The sequence below is a fragment of the Cladophialophora yegresii genome (assembly GCF_000585515.1).
Source record: "Cladophialophora yegresii CBS 114405 chromosome Unknown aczIN-supercont1.3, whole genome shotgun sequence".
Lineage (NCBI taxonomy): Eukaryota > Fungi > Ascomycota > Eurotiomycetes > Chaetothyriales > Herpotrichiellaceae > Cladophialophora > Cladophialophora yegresii.
The window spans coordinates 3,007,617-3,029,623 of record NW_006913047.1 but is presented as its reverse complement, the minus strand read 5'-3'; the positions used below and the strand labels follow the sequence as shown (position 1 = coordinate 3,029,623).

The 22,007-nt window shown below is 53.6% G+C and overlaps 10 protein-coding genes across 10 annotated transcripts; 3 read left to right on the top strand and 7 right to left on the bottom strand.

Annotated features, from left to right (window-relative positions):
• Positions 1-1,845: 1,845 nt before the first annotated feature.
• Positions 1,846-2,178, top strand: A1O7_04835 (uncharacterized protein; the record flags this gene model as incomplete). Its single annotated transcript, XM_007758845.1, has 2 exons — positions 1,846-2,025; positions 2,068-2,178. The coding sequence occupies 2 exons, from the start codon at positions 1,846-1,848 to the stop codon at positions 2,176-2,178; spliced, it is 291 nt and encodes a 96-aa protein (XP_007757035.1).
• A 2,143-nt stretch (positions 2,179-4,321) lies between these two features.
• A1O7_04834 (uncharacterized protein) lies at positions 4,322-5,702 on the bottom strand (the record flags this gene model as incomplete). The annotated part of the gene is made up of 7 exons (XM_007758844.1): positions 4,322-4,618; positions 4,684-4,797; positions 4,866-4,960; positions 5,015-5,154; positions 5,211-5,437; positions 5,489-5,513; positions 5,587-5,702. 7 exons carry the CDS (start codon positions 5,700-5,702, stop codon positions 4,322-4,324), a joined length of 1,014 nt encoding a protein of 337 aa, XP_007757034.1.
• Positions 5,703-7,646: 1,944 nt separating this feature from the next.
• Positions 7,647-9,479, top strand: A1O7_04833 (uncharacterized protein; the record flags this gene model as incomplete). Its single annotated transcript, XM_007758843.1, has 2 exons — positions 7,647-7,680; positions 7,780-9,479. 2 exons carry the CDS (start codon positions 7,647-7,649, stop codon positions 9,477-9,479), a joined length of 1,734 nt encoding a protein of 577 aa, XP_007757033.1.
• A 935-nt stretch (positions 9,480-10,414) lies between these two features.
• On the bottom strand, positions 10,415-11,768 carry A1O7_04832 (uncharacterized protein). Its single transcript, XM_007758842.1, has 2 exons — positions 11,017-11,768; positions 10,415-10,908 (listed from the first exon to the last, which is right to left on the bottom strand). Exon 1 carries the CDS (start codon positions 11,700-11,702, stop codon positions 11,223-11,225), a length of 480 nt encoding a protein of 159 aa, XP_007757032.1. The 5' UTR covers positions 11,703-11,768; the 3' UTR covers positions 10,415-10,908; positions 11,017-11,222.
• Positions 11,769-12,068, bottom strand: A1O7_04831 (uncharacterized protein; the record flags this gene model as incomplete). Its single annotated transcript, XM_007758841.1, has 1 exon — positions 11,769-12,068. One exon carries the CDS (start codon positions 12,066-12,068, stop codon positions 11,769-11,771), a length of 300 nt encoding a protein of 99 aa, XP_007757031.1.
• A 492-nt stretch (positions 12,069-12,560) lies between these two features.
• On the bottom strand, positions 12,561-12,926 carry A1O7_04830 (uncharacterized protein; the record flags this gene model as incomplete). The annotated part of the gene is made up of 1 exon (XM_007758840.1): positions 12,561-12,926. One exon carries the CDS (start codon positions 12,924-12,926, stop codon positions 12,561-12,563), a length of 366 nt encoding a protein of 121 aa, XP_007757030.1.
• A 965-nt stretch (positions 12,927-13,891) lies between these two features.
• On the top strand, positions 13,892-15,346 carry A1O7_04829 (uncharacterized protein; the record flags this gene model as incomplete). The annotated part of the gene is made up of 1 exon (XM_007758839.1): positions 13,892-15,346. One exon carries the CDS (start codon positions 13,892-13,894, stop codon positions 15,344-15,346), a length of 1,455 nt encoding a protein of 484 aa, XP_007757029.1.
• Positions 15,347-15,601: 255 nt separating this feature from the next.
• On the bottom strand, positions 15,602-16,840 carry A1O7_04828 (5-methyltetrahydropteroyltriglutamate-homocysteine methyltransferase; the record flags this gene model as incomplete). Its single annotated transcript, XM_007758838.1, has 2 exons — positions 15,602-15,965; positions 16,059-16,840. The coding sequence occupies 2 exons, from the start codon at positions 16,838-16,840 to the stop codon at positions 15,602-15,604; spliced, it is 1,146 nt and encodes a 381-aa protein (XP_007757028.1).
• A 1,143-nt stretch (positions 16,841-17,983) lies between these two features.
• On the bottom strand, positions 17,984-18,760 carry A1O7_04827 (uncharacterized protein; the record flags this gene model as incomplete). The annotated part of the gene is made up of 2 exons (XM_007758837.1): positions 17,984-18,599; positions 18,669-18,760. 2 exons carry the CDS (start codon positions 18,758-18,760, stop codon positions 17,984-17,986), a joined length of 708 nt encoding a protein of 235 aa, XP_007757027.1.
• A 1,188-nt stretch (positions 18,761-19,948) lies between these two features.
• On the bottom strand, positions 19,949-21,908 carry A1O7_04826 (uncharacterized protein; the record flags this gene model as incomplete). The annotated part of the gene is made up of 6 exons (XM_007758836.1): positions 19,949-20,783; positions 20,835-20,946; positions 21,070-21,100; positions 21,193-21,449; positions 21,538-21,670; positions 21,723-21,908. The coding sequence occupies 6 exons, from the start codon at positions 21,906-21,908 to the stop codon at positions 19,949-19,951; spliced, it is 1,554 nt and encodes a 517-aa protein (XP_007757026.1).
• Positions 21,909-22,007: the final 99 nt, after the last annotated feature.

The following is a 22,007-nucleotide window of genomic DNA, read 5'->3' as shown; positions in this document are numbered from 1 at the left end:
ACAGAAGCTGCTGAAGGTGACGTGAGTAAAGGAAGAGACCTTCAGATGCGTCTCTACAGCTTCTTTTTTCATCCGTCAACGTGAACACGTGCGCGAAGGTGATATCTTCACCATCCTCAGCCTCGCCACCAGCCTCGTCGACTCCCCGCTGCCTGATTTACTTCACTTTCGCACCACTCACGTGAGTTTCTTCTCTTTGGGCATATATATCTCGGTTTTCGAAATGTTCTCGACAATCCCGGACAAAGTCATCCGCTTCTTGGCCACGGTTTCACAGTTAATGGGCACTTTGAGGGATGGGATTGTCGCAACCCTTGTAGATTCGAATCATTGCGGAAAAAACCTGCTGTCTAAATCGGACAGAAAAGGTTTCACTTACCTTCGATCCAACACCGCAGCATAATGTGGATGATGGTTCAAGGGAAAAAGTTTTTGCACCCTGAGGTCGATGCCCACCTGCCCCTTTTTGTCTTTGCACGATGCTGCTGCAGTCAAGTCAGTCCCAACCTCTTCCACCATTATTTCTCAACGAGTATGCTACACCACACACAGTTTCTTCAAGCAACGACATTGTAGAATTGATTTCAGAGCTCGGGATCTGAGAAACAGATTATACTGAAAAGTGCTGGGCAATCGAGAAGCCGATGATGATAACGCACCTGTCGCAGTCTGACCCGTGACCCGGGCGTTGGATGCCGCACGATGTTTTCTTCAGGCGCAATGAGCAATGCTTGGATACAGCACCCCTAGTTGGGCTCTAAAGAGAGCTTGCGGTGTGATGCTTGAGATGCCTTCGAGGACACACACGCAACAGCACAGCCAGAGAATTCAGCCTCGATCTCCATACTTCTAGGATCGGGAAGGCCAATGCGAACATCTCTAGTGATGTCTGCGTCGAAGCGTTTTGATTGTCGTTCCGTTAAGCCTGCTAGAGCTGAAGAGTGCAAACTTGATTACGCACAATCTAGATCTCTATCGAACAAGCCACGAAACTGGGTGAGCAGCTGAGCTCAACCGCAATTGCTCTTGGTTGGAGATCAGCGGGACCAGGCCGGCTGGAGTGGAGCATCTGCTCCGTGCAATGTCCGCTGCACCGGGCTGCTCGTTCTCCTTTGGTGACGCAAGCCATTGCGATCCATCCATTCGGCCTGGTGTCGAGACAGGGTTTCTGCTCTGCATTCCCTCGATGTGCTGAGCAGCCCGCCAGAGATGTTCAGCTGAGGCTGGAGACTGTGCACCTTCTTCCAGAGGTGCACCGCAAAAGCAGAGCGCTGAATCACACTGGATGGATACAGGCATTGTGCCGTGTAGCACAGAGCATATCTTGCTCGAAAGTGCCCATGCCGCATTTGCACCGGGACGCGTGCCGCCGTCGGAAGTTCAGCTGAAGTTATCTGTGCACCACATTGTTGGTAAGGGACGGATTCACTACAGGTAATGTGTGTTTATGCATCTACACGATTTGCACAAGCATTTTGTCCCAACAGGAAAACCGAGCCGACCTGTCCCGTGTTGTCGCAAGTGGCTCACCTGAACTAAACGCCAGCCATATCATCTTGCTGAGTGTCTTTGAAATGAGATCGAACCGAGACCAACCCACTAAAGGGCGAACATCTGGAATGTGTACCCGATAGTATGCTTGAACGCAAACAGGAGCTTCAGCACGTAGAGTATGTCCTTGTTCAGAATATAAAACTGCCTCTGACCTCCATCCCAGAGACAAGCGACTCAAGCATTCCCGAAGCCATTCTGACCACATACCCGTCCCAGGCTCCCAGCTATCCTTGCACCACGCATCACACGCAACAGCAACAGCCAAACGCCACGCTGATCACAACGTCGACAATGAAAGTCCGCATATACAACTCCGTCAAGGAAGACCAATATATCGCTCTCGCAGATGTCCCCATCGACGGCAAGCCACATAGGGTCGGCGACTTATGTAAGCCCAACGACCCAGCATATCCGGACAAAGTCACCGGCAACACGGTGTATATTCGCGACTTCCACGGCGCCAAGTTGACCGTGACTACTCCGTCCGGACTCAGGTTGGCGCGCGATCCCCAGCAGGTGGCAGTGTGTGCGAGAATCCCTACCGAGGAATGGCCTCTCGGGGAGCCCGACTCGGAAGACTACGATGTGACCGAGCATACTATTACTGCTACCAGGGTTGCTTGAGCAGGGTACTCATCGATGGCCACCGAAGCATGGGGGGATTGAGTTCTTGCAGTCCAGACAGTGAACCAGTCACGCTATATCTGGTGGCAGTGCAAAGAAATCAATCTCCGGTGCAAGTTGTCTCCCGTAAAGTCAAGAGCCTGTGGATGGACAGTGACGAAGCAGGAGTAATGGGGATCGACATATTTTCTGGTGGGCGACGAATGGTTGCATGGTAGTACCATTCCTCCGGCGCGGTTCGAACGCGTCGAACGTGTTCGTGAATGATAAGCTACACATTTGCTGTACCTTCGAAGGCCAGTCTATTTACTCATATAGACGTGCAATGGTGACAACGAAGCGATTGAATTTGCGCAGGTTGAATAGGTGCTATTGTACATGACATGTCAACCTTTGTCTTTGAGCTCTTGCCCAAGATATAACCTGCCTAACCGGAGCGTCCTGTCCTGTGTACACACAGGCGAGGAGTTAGAGATTCAGAGTACACACATACTTGGCCCGGCTAACTCGTACACCCCCGCACTCACCGACGGCATATGCTTGTCGTTTGTGGTAACGTTCTGAGAAACTGAACAGCATCATGAGTATCGGCTGGCCCAATGTTGACCGAAATGATCGCGAACCTGATAAAGTACGTCTTAGGATACCTGCGCAACTGGAAGACAGTGAGGAGGACACAAGGACAGCCCCTTTCCCAGAATGCACATGTTGTACTCCGTACGCAGCAGCACATGTACCATTGACTTTGCCATAAGTTCTCTCATGCCGGCGAGCGGTGCACCCAGAGCATCACTTCCCTCCATGTACCAGTACTTCCATATCCCCGAGATCTGCGAGATCTGCGAGCTTGGTCATGTTCTACACATCTACTCCGTAATTCTCCGTAGGTCTGCCGTACCTGATACAGCCCGGCGCATTTGCCATCCCATGGCCCATCAGTCGTTCCCATGCGCCGAGCTGGGAAGGTATAGTATCTTGAGGATACCATGCTACAAGCGCTGAGACGATTGGTTTCAGGTGGCGAAGAACTCCTGACAATCATCGCTCGTTCACTTCGTACGTATTGAGGATGACAGACCCACGCAACGAAGTGCCGCCCCAAACAGGATCATGTGGAGGTTTCAGTACTCATACTGCGAACTTTCCTGATCCGTACTCCGTGGTGAAAAGGAGACGCAACGCCAAGTCTCCCGCTCGTTTGTATGCCTGACTTGGGTTTGGCATGGCATGGCTTGGTCCTTTTGAAGCGAGCAGTAAGCGTGATTACTGTACCCAATTCGATGAAGTCGCGCCCGGGCATGCTGCCCGCTACGCAGGGAGGCTTCGTCGTTATCCTCATCTCGGTTCTCTAGTGTGACGTTGACCAAGTGGCAGGATCGGCGGAGTTGGTGACGGTGGAATCGTGAACAGTGGCATGTGCTTTCTTCGCCGTTATCACTACGAAGTACGGGGTACGAGGCTGATCTTCCTTGGCCTCCCGTTGTTTCAAGTCGGTAGGAAAGGGGAAGAACGGGGTGAACGACATCTAGAAGGGAACAGGTAACGGAGGGAGGTTGAACGACATGTTGGCCGCTCCGTCCATGAGGAGACGTCGACCGGATGCAGCGGAGATGGCAACCTCCCGCTGGACTCTCCGTACGGCGTCCGCTACGGTCTTTGGAGGCATGAGTATGCTCTAACGTGCCTTGATTGGAGAGAGTCTTCTCCCTTTCCTGTAGTCCGATGTCAAGGAGCCCGTGCCTCAATATTGCTACAGTCGTTGCTATGCGAGCTTCGAGTTTGCCTCTGTATTTCAACTTCTCTATAGCACTAGCCTTGAGTTCACTCGACATGGGCATGGCTATCTCAGTACTCGACGGGAACATGTTTGGGTTGGCACGCCATTTCTTTTGGCGAGCCTGGAACATATGATCTTTTGGGCTATGTAAATGGCTGCTCCTGCTTGTGCCAAGTAGAACGTAGGCACATAGCAATTTGGACGCCGCCGAGGTTAGAGAATCTCGGGATAACTTTTACTGTACAGTAGAGATCGTGGTTATGGCTGAACGCTCCAAAACATCATCCATCAGGAGGCCATGACTGTGTCTTCACACTTTCTCACAGATATTTTTCCGACATCTTGATATTCAACATTGTTTTCCACTCAAGGCGCCTTGAAGAATTCCTGCTTCGACTCTGTCCGGCGGGCATCGAACTCGGCTCCGGGGACGCTAGACGTAGAAGTCATCTCGAAGTTGGAGTTGTCGCTCGACTTGCTGTAACCTTGCCGCGACGCGTAACCTTGTCGGGACGTGGCTCGAGAGAAGAGATTTCTAGCCGCAGTCGATTTGGTAAGGAGTCGACCACCTTGGTATACCAGCGGTAAGTTGCAGACGACGACGGCGACGAAAGTTTCTCGCACGGCCCAACTGCCAGCCGCTTGAGCACCTCCGATTGGATCCTGTAGAGCTTGTCAGCGCTCGATACTGCATGACCGGCATTTCTACCGTTCAGCAAGAGGTATACCTCGAGAACCAGAGCCGCGCGAAGAATGCCAGCGGCCATGACGAAGATTGCGCCGCTAAAAATGAAGATCAAGGATAGCTTCTGCACCAATGGGACATCCGCTTTCATGAGCATCTGAAAGCCAAACATCGGGTCAGCAATAGTCATGGTGCGACGATAGTACGTTTGTGCCATCGACTCACCGGGATTGGGATGGACAGCAAGTATGCGTCCGAGAAGACGTTCAGCACGACAGTAACGTAGAGGTCAATTCTGGAGATGGCAGGTTGGCAATGATCTGGAAAACGGGTAAGCCGAAGCATCTTCGAATCCCGCCGGACGCCAAACTCACTGCCTGGGTTCGGGTAGATCTGCCAATTCTTGTGGAATGGATGGCATCCGAAAAGAATCGACAGCTCAGTAGCCAGGTATGTCCCAATGACAACGGCATAGCCGACACGAACTCTCATCTTCATGTGGTCGAGGCTCTGCCTGTGCGTAATAGGTCAGCGCGTTGCCGTGCGATGGAGCGGAAAGATAACACCTACGTCAGTCGCTGATAGAATATGATCATGCACAACTTCAAGACCCACAACAGTAGGGTGTAAAGACTCCAGCCTAGGAGCTGGGTCTTCGAACCGTTCTGTCGGAACTGATATTCTTGTGAACTCGGGTCCAAGGTCCGCCGTTGTTCGTCGGTCATCCCATTGTTCGCCAGGCCGTGCCACCACGCTCCTACAGCATATGCTGTACCTGTCTCGAGACCATAGATGACCTAGACATGTCAGACTGGGCGTCGCGTAGTGTTTCAGCCAAGACGTCGTACCGTGGCAAACAGCATCAGATAATCACTGTGATTCCAGCCCGGTCAGCATTGAATGTATCTGGCAAGTGCTTGAAGGTGGTAGGAGACACAAGACTTACTCAAGCCATAACCCCTTGATACCAGCAATAGACAGTCTGGAGGCAGTCCTTACTGCCACGACGAGCACGCCCACTCCAAGGAGTGTAAAGGCCTCGGTGTTGAAGTCAGTCGCCATGGCGAAGTGTCTGCAAGCACTGTCTTGAAATCGAAGGTATGAATATAGAGTTCCGGAGCAAGAGCACGAAGATACCGTGACGTGGCGGAGGTGATATAGAAGATATGTGTCCCCTTGGTCCCCACGTGAGGTTGGCAGTTGTTGAAGGCTCTCTGTTCAAACTGCAAACGGACGTACTCCCGGTCGCATCATCCAGGAACCAGGAGTTTGTGATTCCCACTTGGCACGCGAAAGGTCTTGAAGGACATGGCCCTCCCAGCCGGAGAATATCACAGTATGGCGTAAGGATGCATCATCGACAACAACCGGGCGCTATGCTGCATCTTACCCTGGTGCTCCTGGAGGCCTCGCACAGTTCCCTAGTCTGAAAGAAGCCATTGTCCGGCCGGTTCGGGTCAGCTTCATCAATTGTCAACCCCGGCAAATTTCGCAGTGGGTATCAATGTAAAACTCTATGCGAGGCGACAAGGGACCTCATCTGGAGTCTATGCTGCTCGGTAATTGGCTGGACAAGTTAGCAAGGCTGGGTGCTCGGACAGCGGCATGGTTCGAGGCTCCATGTGCGCAGAAGTTATCAAGAAAATGGAGGTGGCCAGTCACGGCCGTTGAAAAAAATGGCATGTGTGGAAATCTGCCGGTAGATCATCCGTTGTTGTGTGGACCGGAAGCCCGAAGCAGCGGTGCTAGAAAAGACGTGAAACTTCGGTAAATCGGTCGTACAGCTCAAAGCGTTCGGAGTCGCTGATCTACGGAGTACTGTGGTATTCGAGCAGTGGAGTGAAGTGAAGTGAAGAAGCCAAGAAAGAAAGTTCAGGAAATCCCCGGAAGAGATCGACAGGCACTAGCCCAAGTTCCCCATGAGCGGCGATTGGCTCGGTCCTCGGTGCCTCTTGGCTCTCAAACCCCGCCAACAAGGAGCCACTAAACGAATGTTTCTCGCCTCTTAGAACAGCCGTGGGCAGCCGGCCCCCACCAAGGACATTTTTCGGCAGTGAAGAGGCTCGAGGGAAGGGCCGCTGCCCGCGCTATGCGACGGACGGAGTACTGAACAGCACTTTCTCACTTGCGTCTCACCTCAAACTCGTCACTGCTCTGCATTTTGTCAGCTAATCCTGACAGCTGGCTTAAACTTGACATGGATACTGATATCGCCCTGCCTGGGTTGCTTGTTTATCAAGAGATCAAGACTTTGCTCATATCTCTTTCTTTTGCCAATGTGGATCTCGGGGCTGTAGCCCTGGACGCCAATGCAGACGCACTCTTGACGGTGGGTTTGTGAGTGGTGAGCTCGTCTCCGCTTGACACTTCAATTACTTAAGGACCCCCCCATCAAGCGAACCTGTCAAGTGAACACAATTGCAGTTTTGCCTCAGGTACTGTGGTACTGTGCTAGTTCGGGCCCATCGACGCATCCGCAGGGAGATGGCGTCCAAACCGCGAGACAAGCATTATTTTTTTCAGAAAATGATCTTCAGGGTTGAGGTGTCAGTGTCTTGTCCAGCTACCCCGTCCTGTTCGCCTTTCGCAATGTCTCGTGCTCTTCGTTGCAACGGCTCTTGAGGACGGCTGTAACCCATACGAAGCAGTCGCTGACGGGGTACACTCCGCGCGAACTTCCCTACGAACGAGGGCATTTGCAAGTCACCGAGCTGCACCGCGTCGCTGGCACGAAATTCACCACTTTTACAATCCATGCTCTGACTGCATATCCGAAGTACACCAAGTTTCTCGGCGCAACGAGTTGCTCGTTCGGAAAGGACAACCTCAACTAACTTCCTGGGCCTGCCTCAAACCCTATCGCGTATTAGGTTTTGCCATCGACGAGGGGCGCAATCACGCCGAGCAATATTTCTTATCGCCTGAGCGGTCAGGCAATTATCACCAGTGGGAAATCCAACCGTCAATTTTAACTGTTGGATGGACGAGCACAAACATCTCAACCCAATGGATAGATTTGACCTCGTCGTCGTGGGCACCGGTAAGTCCGGCCTCATCCAAGTCTCAATCAGAATACCTCCGATCGCCCATGGTACCGCGTACGACAGCTAACATGCTCTTTCGCTGGCGTCTTGAAAAGGCTGGTACGGCCTCGCAGCCGCGAAAACATACATCGAACTCCATCCGTCCGAGAATGTGGCCGTCCTGGAAGCCAACACGTCAGTCGGCGGCGTCTGGGCTCAAGACCGCCTCTACCTGGGCCTCAAGTCCAACAACATGCTGGGCACGTACGAATACCCTGACTTTCCCATGAAACAGGATACCTATGGAGTCAAGCCCGGCGAGCACATCCCAGGGACTGTCCTTCATCGCTATCTCACGGACTATGCCGACAAGTTTGGCGTCCTCGAGCGTACACGGTTCAACACTAAAGTCGACTCCGTGGAACCAACACAAGATGGAGGCTGGCTAATCAAGACGTCTTCCCCATCCTCTGATTCTGCGACTGCTGCTTCTTCCGAGCAGAAAAGCTCGACCTTCGAGACCAAGAAACTGATACTCGCCACGGGGTTGACATCGCAGCCATATATTCCCGATATACCCGGCATGCAGGATTTCGAGGGTTCTTTGTTCCACATCCGAGACTTCGCCAAGAAAGCTGACACTATCGAGGCCGCGAAAAGTATTGTCGTTGTCGGCGGCGCCAAATCAGCATGGGACGTCGCGTATGCCTACGCTACCGCTGGCGTACAAGTCGACCTGGTGATTCGGGAGTCTGGCCGCGGACCCGTCTGGATGGCGCCGCCCTACGTGACGCCGCTGAAGAAATGGCTCGAAAAGCTCGTCCACACGCGCTTCCTCACGTGGCTCAGCCCTTGCATCTGGGGTGCCGAGGACGGCTACTCTGGAATTCGCAACTTCCTTCACTCGACCTTCCTGGGTCGCGCCATTGTTTCCACCTTCTGGAAGATCCTCGCGAGTGACGTGATCGCGCTGAATAAGTACGACTCGCATCCGGAGTTGAAGAAGTTGAAACCGTGGGATCCGGCGTTCTACATTGGCAGTTCACTGAGCATTCACAATTATACGACGAGCTTTTTTGACCTCGTTCGAGAAGGCAAGGTTCGCGTGCATATCGATGAGGTCACTGGCTTTGGACCACAGTCAGTGAGCTTGAAATCCGGGGATACTCTCAAGCCGGACGTCGTGGTCTTGGCGACGGGCTGGAAGAAAGAACCCACGCTGCACTTCGAGGCTGGGAGCGAAGCTGACGTGGGACTTCATCACTCGCCCGCTGACCTGGATGAGCTAGCTAAGGACGCGGACCGAGAGATTCTTCAGAAGCTGCCAAGCCTCAACGCTCAACCGCCGCGAAGAGGCCAGCTTGAAGAAAAGTTGTCCGAAAGAATGCATCAACCTCTCCGGATGTACAGATTCACAGTGCCCCCTGCTATGGTTCCCAAGCGAAATATAGCTTTCGCAGGGATGCTCTCCTGCATTACGACGTCGACCGTTGCCACTGTCCAAGCGCTCTGGATCTGCGCCTTCTTCGACGGCAATCTCAGCAGACTGCCTTCTTCGCAGGACGACATCCGATGGGAGACGGTTCTGCACACCCAATTCGGCAAGTGGCGATATCCTACTGGCTATGGTCCCAGCTTTCCAGACTTTGTCTTCGATGCAGTTCCCTATCTCGACATGTTGCTGACTGATCTGAACGTGAACTCGCACCGCAAATCAGGGAAAGTGGCGGATATGTTTGACCCCTATGGACCGGAAGATTATGTCGGCTTGGTCGAGGAATGGAAGGCGGGACGTGAAAAGAGCGAAAAGGCTTAAGATTGATCTGACGGTAGCGCTGATCGCGAAATGTGGATATCGGCTAATTCAGCAAAGCCGAGATGCTCTCCTGCAGCAACCTCTTTGTGCTGCGTGTCGATGAGAAACGAAACTGAGCTTCCGACACCGCCATTCGAGCCCGTGAGCTTCCACTTTGTCGGTGTCCCGGCATGACAGCTGAAACGGGAAGGATGGAATTAAGAAGCAAAGCTTTGGTCGATTGGAACGAGGATGTCACTGCGGCTGCATAGAGGTTGAAACGCCCGGTAGAGTTGTCTTAGTGTGGCTTTGTCCAACTCTGTGCACTGAAAGACGCAGTCGACAGAAGAGATTGTACGAATAGTGGTTTAGCCGACTCCAAATGGGTCTTGGTTGATATATTGAGATTCATCTGGCAAGTCAAAGAGGCTTTCGAGTGTCGCGTTTGGCCATGTGAATGTTATACCTCCGACCAGTCCCATGAGAGTTGTTCGAATTGGCTCATGAGACTATCGTGCGCACCACCACTGATCTGAGGCTGAGTTGTATGGATATTTATGTTTGTCGGAAATGGTAGTGGTGTATTCCGGTGGAAATGCATTGTTGTACTTCAAGTGAATATTATTGCTTTTGTTTCCAGAATCAGAATCCACAGGTCTTGAACGAGGTTGGACGCTCTGCCGTAAAGAAGAACTGTCCGGGGAACCCAAGATGAGCACAGGACTCTCTTCGGTGTTATTCCAGACCCGAGATCTTGGTCTCTGGCTTCGTACAGGTGGCTGAGAAGGTCGTGCATCTTGCCGGATGCGACAGCCCACGGCTTCATCTCCCTCATCAAGGACAGAGTAATCTGTCCTTGCCTGTGACATTCATCCCTGATTTGGCGGACTGCGTCCCTTCCAAAACTGGAATGCTTGAAGCCTATCTGGTGGGTCTTGCGCTGTTCGGCAACCTTGGACGTTGATCTCCTCACGGAACACATACAAGCTCAGCAATGGCACCATGCACATTTGTAGCAAGTACCATGTAATATGATTGGGCGTTCCGGACGAACGCTTCTTGGCCGAGTCGACCGTCTCGGCAGAGAGGGTTGGGCATTTTCGTATGCACAAGCGCTGATCCGAGGTGAGGTCACCGAAAGGGATCCGGTTGAGGACGGCTTCCCTGAGGCTTGGCCAGTAAAGCAACAATTTCAAGTTGAGATAACGCCACTTGATCGTCAACAGAGGCTGGATGCATTGACTCGAGGCGGAGGCTTCTGGCGGTGTGGAGTCAACGTTCCCGATCAACCTGTGGAAGTAATTCGGGAGAGCTTCGTACCAATCAACAAGATGCGCGTCGAGGCTGAGCGACTCTGTGAAGGTCAATGTCGGGGCTGTCATCAAACGGCTTTGTATCTGTATCATTATGCGCGAGAAGCCAACGTTAATGGCCAATATTGAAGCTGAAGCTGAAGACGGAGAGTCTAGAGCGTCATCCGGCGAAAACATCCAGAGCAGTCAGCAACTGGTCACGGGGAAGGATATGAGGTTCGCGCGGGGGAGATGACCAACAAAACAGAGCCTTTCCACTTCTCTCGGACAGTGAATTTCGGTCTCAAAGACCCTTGTGTCTAAAGAGCGACCCAGAGTCACAGCCTCAGCTGCGTCAAAGACAACAAGATTCCACCAGATCTTCCGCCTCAAATCTTGAGGCTCTGCCGTTCCGGTACTATCGGGCAGTTCTTTGTGGAGGCCTGAGACATATGCCATGCGAACGGCAGCTTCAAGTAGGGCAGATGCAAGGTTTGGGCGGTTGCGGTAATGGTTGTACCAGCCAGCCATGAGAATCAAGGCTTGAAGTCTCAAAACTTTTGTTCCCAAGCCCCTCGAGATCCAAATGAGATTTCGCAGCTTGATAATAGGTCAGATGTTCTCTTGAATCCGTTTTCGTTGTCTCGATGGAACCTAACGCAAGCACCATATTAAACAAACATAGCAATAGAGAGTCATTTCGAGTTCCAGAAGAAGCAGTCTTTCTGAATTTTACCCCATCAAGCACTGACGTTGCAGGATGGACCCAGCGAAAGTAGGAATCAATCAAATTATTCACTCTCTCGGTTATCTGAGGAGACGGTGGTGGTCGGTAGGCAGCTCCAAGGGAGCGAATCGAACCACTTCGTTGGGTAGTCGCGGGACTTTGGCATGAGCGTTGTTGGCCCGTCGACTCGGGCGCAATCCTGATAATAGCGCGAAACAGTTGCATTGTGGAGGATGGGCTGACATACGACGAGGGCTGTGCCGACGTGGCCGAGAGGGCGTTCACATTATCTCAAGCCTCGGAGGAAGCATCGGTGCCTTGCGAAACAACCGCAGCGCCAGTAACAGTGCTTTCTTCCTCTCCTTGGCGGAGGGGGCCTTCTTGGACTGCTCCCTCTGGCAGCGAGACAGGAGATGTGACGCCGTCATGACCAGAGGCGTCGAGTTGAAGGCTTGCTCGGGGAGGCTCCTGTCTCAATATTTGTGTTCTCAGCGTCGAGGGCAGTCTTTCGAGCAGTTCCTCGCGAGAAAAGCCGCTCGGTGCATCGACTGCTTGTGAGGGAAACAACTTTGCAAGAACATCGGTTGCCATTTCGAGACGTTGCGGGACAGACTCAAAATTCCTTCTCTTGCTTGGCAATTTCCTTCGTGCCGATGATGGCCCATTTGGCAGTACTCACTTTCGACTCAGGATCAGCGCTGGGCGCGAGAATGTGTAGATGCATCTTTCCGGGTGCTTGTACCAGCGACATGAATAGCATGGGCGGCTGACTTTGTCGTTAGCACTGAAAAGTTTGTGTTCAATACCATAACCGGGAATCTGGCTAGACGGAGCAGCGTTTGCGGGGTACTTACGCCCCGTCACACTTGATCTTCCGACGCCGTAAACTATTTCTTGAGCCTACGGTCACCTGCAACCACGTAGAATGGTGCCGGTGGATGCCTGCACATGGCATCAGAATGAACAGGCTGTCTCTTCATACCGTGTGGAAGAGCGCTATTGCCACTGATCATATTCCGCGTTGCGTTGGGTCCCAGGTACAGGTTGACTGCGTGAAAGAGGAGTTTGTTGAGATAGATATCGTCAAAGAAGTATTTCGAGGGAGTCAGCGGAGGGCCTTGCTGGATGTTCTCGGCTCCGAAGTTCTTGTAGAGATTTCTCCTTGCTGAGTTCCTTCTTGGTGTCCTCGACCATGAAGTCGTTGATGACATCGAGGTGGTCTGGATCAATCACATTTTTGAGTACCACGACGCCGTCTCGGTGCACTCCAGAAAGGAATAGTTTGATATTAGCATCATTGAACCGCCCGGCAGCCTTCTCCTTGGGTGAAGGAGTCACTTCAACTGGGGTGTTCAAATGCTTGGCAGGCAGACCGGGCATATACTCGTGAGGCAATGAGAGCCTGCCGTCCTTCGGTTCAACCACTTTGCTGATTCCATTGGGCGACATAGTGATGGCTCGATGGCGGGTGTCTCGATTGCCCCAAAGTTTCTAGTCAAAGCAGTAGAGATAGACAATTCAGAGAGACTTACAGACTGGTGATATAGACCATCTCGACCTGTAATGTAAACATCATTGCTCACAAGTTCCTCACTAGGATGTACCATGCCACGACTAGAAATGGCCGTTCCATTGTGGACGGTCATGTCCGGAAACCTGACCGGGAGACACTTTGACGACACGGATCAGACGCGTCAATCTTCCGTGTAACCTGCCATCGCCGGCTTTGGTGGAGACAATGATAGGATCTGCGGTTGAGAAATCACTATTGTCTTCATGCGACGAAATTGTTCCACACGATAGCAATGGCTGTGGTGTTAGTGGGGCGAATGAAGTTGTCAAGGGGAAAGAAAGGAGGAATTAGAAACTATCCCGTAAGGCAAGGGGAATAGCACTAATAGTGAACTAGCTTGGGCGCAACTTCACCGTAGTCGCACCGCGAGCTCTGCTACGGAAGGGGACATGGCCAACATCCGCCGTTCCAGCAAATCTCGTTCCCGGTCCATTGTTAACTCTGGCCCTAAATCAGCTTCATCGCCAACTGACGAAACCTGGCCACGCTTTTGCACGCGCGAACACGTAAGCACAATATTTCGACTATATGGCGAGGATGCCACAGTCTAGTATGCTCCAAGAATGCGCCGCGGCAGGTGGAGGCCGTGATCGCTATTCGACGCGCGTTGCTGGCCAGTGCTCGAATGCTCCGGGAGAGGCAAGATTTACGTGCACAGCGCGCCGTGACTGCGGTTGAACAATGTAAGGGGGGTGGACTCTAAAGACTTTCCAATCCTAGCCTTTCCGACTGTCCTTCTGCTGCCTCAAATCTGATCCCAGGTGCAGCTTTTTCCTTGCAAGACCAGCCGGTCGACTCAACGCTGCCCTGATTTTGGCAGCACACACGCGAATTATTTGAGATGGAGCAGATCGTCCCTCTCTTGCACGAACCATGCTTAGACAACGTTGCTGAGAACTACCCTAACCCTTTACCCAGCGAACCATCCTTACCAATACCTCGACAACTAGAACCTAGTCGGTGGAAATGGACCCAACTCAATCACCTGCTGAGAAGCCTCCTCGGCGGCCTCTTACCGACCTACATGCACGGCGGGGCGACGACCGGCGAAAAGGATCCCCATCCGACGGCCTACCTTGACGCCCTGCGCGGCTACGCGGCTCTGATCGTTTTCTTCTACCACTCGTACCCACTCCCCAGCTTATGGGTGTTCCAGAATGTGTTCTTCTTCCGCGTCCTCTTCCGCGGCGGCCCCGGCATGGTGGCCATTTTCTTTGTCATCTCCGGATACGTGCTGAGCTACCGCATGCTCGTCATGATACACAACAGAGATACCGCCAAGTTGCTGGATTGTCTTGCCTCGTCGACGTTCCGGAGATGGCTCAGGTTATACGGCAGCACGGGCGTCGCGACGTTCGTAGCAATGGCAATTACCTATCTGGGGTGGTTTGGGCCACACGCTACAGAGAGAAAAGACACACTTCATGAGCAGCTATGGGACTGGTTCAATGACTGGCTATACTCGAGCGACCCGTTTGCGCACCTCCAAGGTTGGATCCATGGGGGCGCTTTCGGATCCAGATACTTGTACCAGATGTGGACCATCCCCGTGGAATACCGAGGCAGCATGGTGGTGTTGGTGTTTTGCGCTGCGTCGTGCAAACTATCGACCCGGTCGAGGTGGATCGCTTTGTGGGTGGTGGTCCTCCTGGCGTATTACTGGCGGGCGGTGTATGTTGCGGAATTCCTCGCGGGCACGTTCATCGCGGACCTGGCGCTGCTTCCACGTCCCGAGCGCGTGGGTAGGTTGTTGCCCCAAGCTGAAACAAGCGAGAAGCAGCCGCCATCAGGTGGGTGGCCGGGCCACGGCTTAGCAGGCAAACTCGGGTGCATCGTCATGTGTACGGTCGGGCTCTTCTTGCTCAGCCAGCCCGACGATCCCGACACCAACCCTGCGATTCCCTTTCCCTGGCCGTATTTGCTTCGACTTGTGCCCTCATGGTACGGCGAGGCTATGTACACTTTCTGGGTCAGCATCGGAGCCGTCCTGCTCATCTTCGCGCTGGATAACTACCCCGCGTTGCAAGTCCCCTTCCGTTGGAGTTTCTCTCAATACTTGGGCGATCTCTCCTTTGGGATCTACTGCATGCACATCATTGTGTTGGAGGGTCTTTTCAAGCCGATCCTGAACCCTTGGCGTGAGAAGACCCTGGGGGAGGGATATCTTGCCTGTTTTGCGATCGAGGCGGTCGGCACGATATGCGTGCTTTGGATGGCCGACCATTTCACGCGGTTGGACAAACTGGTCGTCCGGTTTGGGAGGTGGCTACAGAGAAGGACATTCCAGGAGTGGTAATGCATGCCAGTATACACAGGTGAAGATGAAGATGCATCCGCCAAACCGGGTATCATATGTTGAAGACTATCTACTCAGTATGTACTCGCACGTACTTTTGACCCACATGACAAAAGTGAGGAAATGCACAACCCAGTCTATGCTATGCCTCGTCTCGCCTCACTGTTGAAGTGGACTTGTTAGACGAAGCGAAGCCATGACAAGACAACCTGAGATCTTGACGGACGTCCATTTTCCAACTCACTGACGCCACGCCTATTTCGACAAATCATCCCCCCAGACCTTCTTCGCAATCTCGACCTCCAACCGGAGCTTCGCCCACTGCTGCTCCTCGCTCAACTCGTTGCCCTCCATCGTACTGCTGAACCCACACTGATGACTCACGCACAGCTGATCCAGCCCCTTCTTGCAGTACTTCGCGGCCTCGTTGAGCCGCTGGGTGATGGCGTCCTTGTCGTCCAGGTCGCCCTTTTTGCTCGTCAGCACGCCCAGGACCACGACCTTGTCCTCCGGCAAGTGCCGGAGTGGGGAAAAGTCGCCGGACCGCGCGTCGTCGTATTCGAGAAAGTAGACGTCGACGTTGAGATCGCGGAAAAGCACCTCGGCGACGGGTTCGTAGCTGGACAGCGTAGAGTCAGAGTCAGTAACAGTTAACATGAAAAACGGGGGAAAGAGGTCCCAAGACCCCGACACTTCTGGTGGGCCAGCTTACCCGCCCTGAGCGAACCACTGGCTCCGATGATTGCCTCTACACAGGTGAATCCCCACCGTCATATCGGCCGGCCGTTTCTCAATCGCGCGATTGATCAAACTGGCATACTGGCTTGCGATCTGACGCGCGTCGCTCCCATGCCGGGCCTCGGCCTCGGTCCGCATCTTCGGATCGCACAGGTACGCGAGATTGGTATCGTCGAGCTGCAGGAACCGACAGCCCGCGGCGTACAAGTCTGCAACCTCCTCCTGGTACACGCGCGCGAGGTCGTCAAAGAAGTCGTCCATGGAGGGATACGCGTCGAGGTCGATCGTCTGGCGCCCTCCACGGAAATGCACCATCGTGGGACTCGGGATCGCGACTTTGGTCGTGGCCTTGCCCGCGCCGCCGGCTTCCTGGATCTGGCGTTCGAGGAACCTAAAGTCGTCGACCTGGATGGCCTTGGGATGGCCCAGTTTGCCCGTCACCACGAGCGTTGGCGGTTGGAAGCCGCCCTTGGAGGTGTTTGTGCTCATGAGCTGGCCGCGGACTTCGATCCCGTCCAGGTGCTGTAGAAAGTCCAGGTGGAAAAAGCCCCGGCGGAACTCGCCGTCCGTGATGGCCCTCAGCCCGGCGTCCAGCTGCTTGCGCACCACGTCGGCGATGTATTTGTCCTCGAGCGGCCGGAGGTCCGAGATCGAGGCTTCCCCTTTGGCAATCTTTTCGCGGAGTGCCAGGATTTCTTGCGGGCGGAGGAGCGACCCGACTTGGTCGGCGCGGTACACGCCTGTGGGGAGGGGCATGGTGTCGAAGTTGGAGGGTTGTGTAATTAGGGACAGTGGTGTTGACTACGAGACAAGGCAAATCCAGTCGACTTTACCCAACACACTGAAGCTGCAGCACCTTGTTCTTTAACTACAATAGTTAATGACCAAAGTAATATGCACTACGTGCTATGTACCGTGGTCGCTCTGGGAACCACCTTTGATCTTTCTTGAAAATTCATGCACCTTGGTTCTGCTTCCGCCAGCCAGATTGCACGTCTGCAACTGCCGGGGATCCACCCTTGTCATACTTTCCAGGTGACTTTGTCCCATCGATGCGGCAGGCATCTAAGATCTCCACAACCACAACGTTCTGGCTGGTCCCCGAGCCGGACTCGACCTACGTCATGCAGTGACCCCTCGGTACTGTAGGCCCTGCGGCACCGTAGGGCTGGCTCTGATCTAACGTGCCTAACTAGATAGGTAGTCTAGTCACGCACCTAGGTATGTACATACAACAGCGGCAGCACTGTTTGCCTTCGAAGCGCTTGAAACTTGGAAGGCCATCGGTGGTCATCATCGTGAGCATCCGGACTCCGTCGTCGTGCAGAGGGGTTTACCACGACGGTTACGGGGATCGACATGTCTTCCTATCTGTCAAGTGCTCGTGTACTCTGTTCTTACTTGTCAGTGTCCTACAAGGTAATTATCCGTCGTCGCGAAACTCCCACACTGTACGCATGCGTGCACTGGGGCTCTTGGGACAGTTCAATTTCCATGGCGTCGGGGAATTGCGGCCCAAAGCATAATCTCGAATCGAAGATGGAGAGGTGATTTTGAACAGAGCATGAGTGGTAGATGCTAATGAGGAGAAGAATCAGGTCTCGCCCAGGCTCGGTTCGAGTAGTTGCGGTACGTTAAATCGCGTGCGCGTGGGGATATGGAGCCCGAATCTCATGACGGGAGCTGCTTCATGACTCAAGCTCGTGTCCCTCTCGCCGTCGAGATAAGTAAAGCATGATGAAAGCGAGAAATCATTGTCGGACAAGGTCAAGAGAACTCAGGACATCCTTTCGAAAGTAGTCATGTTCGCCTCGCTTGTTTCCTGTGGCTCATCCTCATGCTCATCCTCCACGACCCCTCCCCTTCTCTCTTCTCTCTCTTCAGTAATGCCTCTCCTATTCACGCACACGGACCTCCCAACCCGCACGCATACCCCAGCGAAACATACCTCGCCGGATGCACGACGTGGAACCACCCCGAAAAGCACACCATGACACACGCCTCAAACACCCAAAAGTACGCCTCGTCCACCCAGACGCCAGAAAGAGGCGACATGAAGACCTGAACCGTGCGAAACACATTCCGCACGACAAGTAACACGGTCAAGCCCAACAAGGAGACCACAAATATGTGCGACGATCGAGCCGTGGGCCCACGTCGTCCTCCGACTGCATCTGCATCCTCCGTGAGAAGCCCACTGATACCCCTGTGGCTCCCGTTGCTGCGACCATTCCGCCAATTCATGAACACGACGACAAGGACACATAAGACGACGGCATTGAGGGACAGCTGCAGGAACAAGCTTGCCTTCAACAGCGCGAGAGCCGAGGTGATGGCTGATCGTTTCGCCGCCGGGTCGAAATACGTCGCGCACCCTTGTGCCGTGCAGGATATGATGGCGCTAGTCAACGCCCAGATGACGATGTATGATATTGTTTGGTTCAGCCAGGGTAGAAGCTCGGTGCTGACGGGAGAGCAGAGGAGGAACGTGTACAGAGGGAGCGCGAAAACCGGGCTGTGCGGGATAGGAGGGCCGTGTAAGCTGCGTTCGCGAAACGCGTGCACACTGTAGGGGAGGACCTACGGTGCGCTGTAGAACAACCCCTGCACGACGCTGGCGAGGTCATCTGCTTCAGTTGTGTCCGCGCTGATCTCACGACAGATGAAGCCGGCCATCATGAGAATGCAAGCGCATGGAAGCGGCCAGGTATACGGCCAGGACCGATACTTCCTGGTCAAGGACATTTCGTATCAGAGACGTGACATGTCGTATCAGCAACAAACAACACTGCTTGGACAACTCTACCTGCTTTGCCAGAGGTGCACTCCACAGGAGATTGCGAAGAAGACCGCAAAGACGCCGGATGGTCCCTGGACGACATCGGCAAGGAATTTGTTGATGTCGGCTATTCCGAGTTTGCTCAGTACCCGTGTCGTTCCTGGCTTTGCGCACACTTACAGGTCTGATGCATCGTTCTGGATCGCAGGCAGCCGTGCTGAACAAGATGCTTCAGTCGAGTCGACTGTCGAAACGTCCTTCCGGCGGCAAGCACTAGAAAAGTGGCAGAGTGAATGCCCGTGGTTTTGACAACAAATTTCAATATCGACAGATATCCACAACATGTGTACGGGGTATCAATTGAGAATCTAGTAATATAGGGGTGGCGTGCTTCGTTTTCGGAAAGGCAATCAGCCTTACGGCCGTCATCCGACAAGGTTGACTCCGTCAATTCGTCGACATTGATGCGACAAGGAAAGGCTGCATCGCCATTGCGGCACAAGACAAGCAATGGCAAATAGTATTCGCTCACCAAAGCTGCCGAGTCAGCCTTGCCATGGAGCCGGGAGCACATCTTACCCCACAAAGCCAAGCAACTGGCTGGCAACTCGATACGAATACGCCAGCATCGGGGCATAGCGCCAAATAAAGCAGAGGTCAGAGGAACTATCCCCCGTTCAAAGCCACCATGAGGCTGAATTATTGGCAGTAGAGGTCCGAGCGAGAGGTCGATAACCGTGTGGAAGAGGATCGGTCCGAGACATTCGTATTGCCGCCTCCATCGGCGTGTTGGGCTCCCCCATATTATCGGAGGACCGTGATTAGGTTGCCCGAGGCAGACCTGCTCCTTGTTACGATATGAATGCTGTAGTCCCTGTTTTCCTCGTGGCGCGAAAGAGAGAGAATGAGCTCCAACCCGACGTGCCGTGGAGGGACGTTGCAGGACATTGAGGGGCCGGTAGTCCTATCGTACCTGAAGGGGATGGGTACTCCACCGGTGCTAACTCTGGTCAATGCGGTCGTCCGGACAATACGGCGTCTCATATTAGGCTCTGGGGTCGCACGATTATCTCCGACGTCCATAGTCATCCATGGCTCTGGATGTCTTGCAATGGTAAAGGAAAACTGGATCCTACCACTGTCTGCATGTCAGACAGAATAGTGCTGTACCCTGCCGTCAACTCAAGTGCCTCAGGCTCTTCCGACACCGATGGCTTCGTGGCCGGCATTAGGTTGTTGAGAACCGCCATCGGGAGCAATGCGCCATGCCAGTCGTTGTACGAATACGTCAGCTGAAAGTGAATTCTTCCTAGGAGAGCGTGTCCGAAAAGGTAATCGGGTGTGCCAAACGCTGCGCTGTGGAACACTAGTACCACAAAGTAGAGGAGCCCGATGTTCTTTCCCCAGAACGCGTCCAGATCTGTTTTCTGGAGAGCGCAGCGGATCCTCTGCAGGATTGATGTGCCGACGGCTTCGGAGCGCCAGTGTCGATGGTTGTCCACAGCTCGAATGAGGAGCAGTGAGGTCAGTCTGCATGCTTCGTAGACATGGTCATTCGAGGATGGCAGGTCAGGCACTGCCGAGCATGGCATGTTGAATATGCGCTGGTGCAGCGACTTCAGGATGAGGCTGTTTAGTGGCGCTTGTTGTGCTGCAGGCGATGTCCTGAGGCGCATCCATATTTTGATCGTCGATTGAGTCATCTGCAGGAGAAGCCGAAGGTGTTCTCCATCCACGAACGGAAACGGGTCTTCACTTAGGTCTTGCCTCCCGTCGTAGAGAGGCGAGTATAGCTCCGGTTCGGGATGGGTACGTGAGCGCCATCTGTCTTCGAAAACACGCTCGTACTCTCTGAGCAGCGTACGTGAATCCGCTCGCGGTGCCAGCCCAGAGGTTGGTATACCACATCGTCTTGCGACACTGGTGGCCAGGTAAGCTTAGGACGATGACCAGAACGATCTTCCCGCTTACGCAATGACAGTGATGACCCTGAGGATGTCCTTGCAAAACCTGGAATCTTCAAACATCTTCAGTCTGACGGCTTCTTGGATGAGGACAGCGTATGCATTGCGATGCATCAGATCTTTCAGGACGATAGCATCAGCCACGGTCGAACAGATGCTGTGGGAACTATCGAGGCTACGACTTTCACCAACGCAAAACTCCCTGCAATCGAGAAACATGTGTCAGAGAAATGACAACTTACATTCTTCGGCGCCTGCCAGCTCTCCCCGGACCTAACACAGTCAGCACCCGAACAATTGCGAGATGCGTGGCCTTTGCCGACCCCTCGGCTATGCGTGCGGAAAGCTCAGCGGGGTACACGTACTAGAGCGCACGTAGCCAGGCAGGCGATAGCAGAAATGGAGGTGATTATCGCAGCTCGAGATGCATCCTGAACGCTCTCACGGACAAGACGCATAGCTTCCACCTTCAACGCCCTCGTCGTGGCGGAACTTGACCCGGTCGTCAAGCCGTCCAGATGGACAGAGCACATCAGTAACATTGCTGTAAAGAATGTACAGTTCTTGGTCCCCTCGGGCCAAATTGTCTGTTGCATTTCTTTTTGGTTGTAGACAATGAAGACTATCGAGGTGGCGGGCAGGATCAGCCGATGTTGCCCTCCATGCAGACGGGAGTGGAACAGGTAACGGCCAAACAAGTAGGGGCCTACCATTGTGTTTGACTTGATCCAGGATGCCGGGGTGCTGCTCTTCCATGGGGAGCTGTGGAAGGCTATGAAAAGGATCCATCTGGGAACCATAGAAGGTGATCCCAGGACGATTACGCCGGCGACGTGCAAGAGGCTTGGGACAGGGACGTTAGGTGAGCATTGTTGACCGTGATAACCCGACGTACCTGGCCATTTTCGCGCCTAGTCTTATGCAGTTCGCGGGTAGTATGGGCGCGGATCTGGCTGATACCTTTCTTGTTGAGAGCGCCGTCCGATCCCATCAACACAAACTCGAATTCGGGAACGGACAGTGGCCCCTTCTTCTTCGCGGCGTTTCCATTGACGCATCCTCCGCCGTCGTCGGCAGCCATGCTTCTGCAAACTCCGTATGGAGACAAGCGCGACGACAGGAGACCGGAGTGCCAACTTCTGAGGAGATACCGGGCCCTTCCTGATGTCGTCCTCGTACG

Coding starts and splice junctions, on each gene's coding strand:
- A1O7_04832 (XM_007758842.1), bottom strand. CDS start 11,702: ATGCAACTGTTTCGCGCTATTATCAGGATTGCGCCCGAGTCGACGGGC.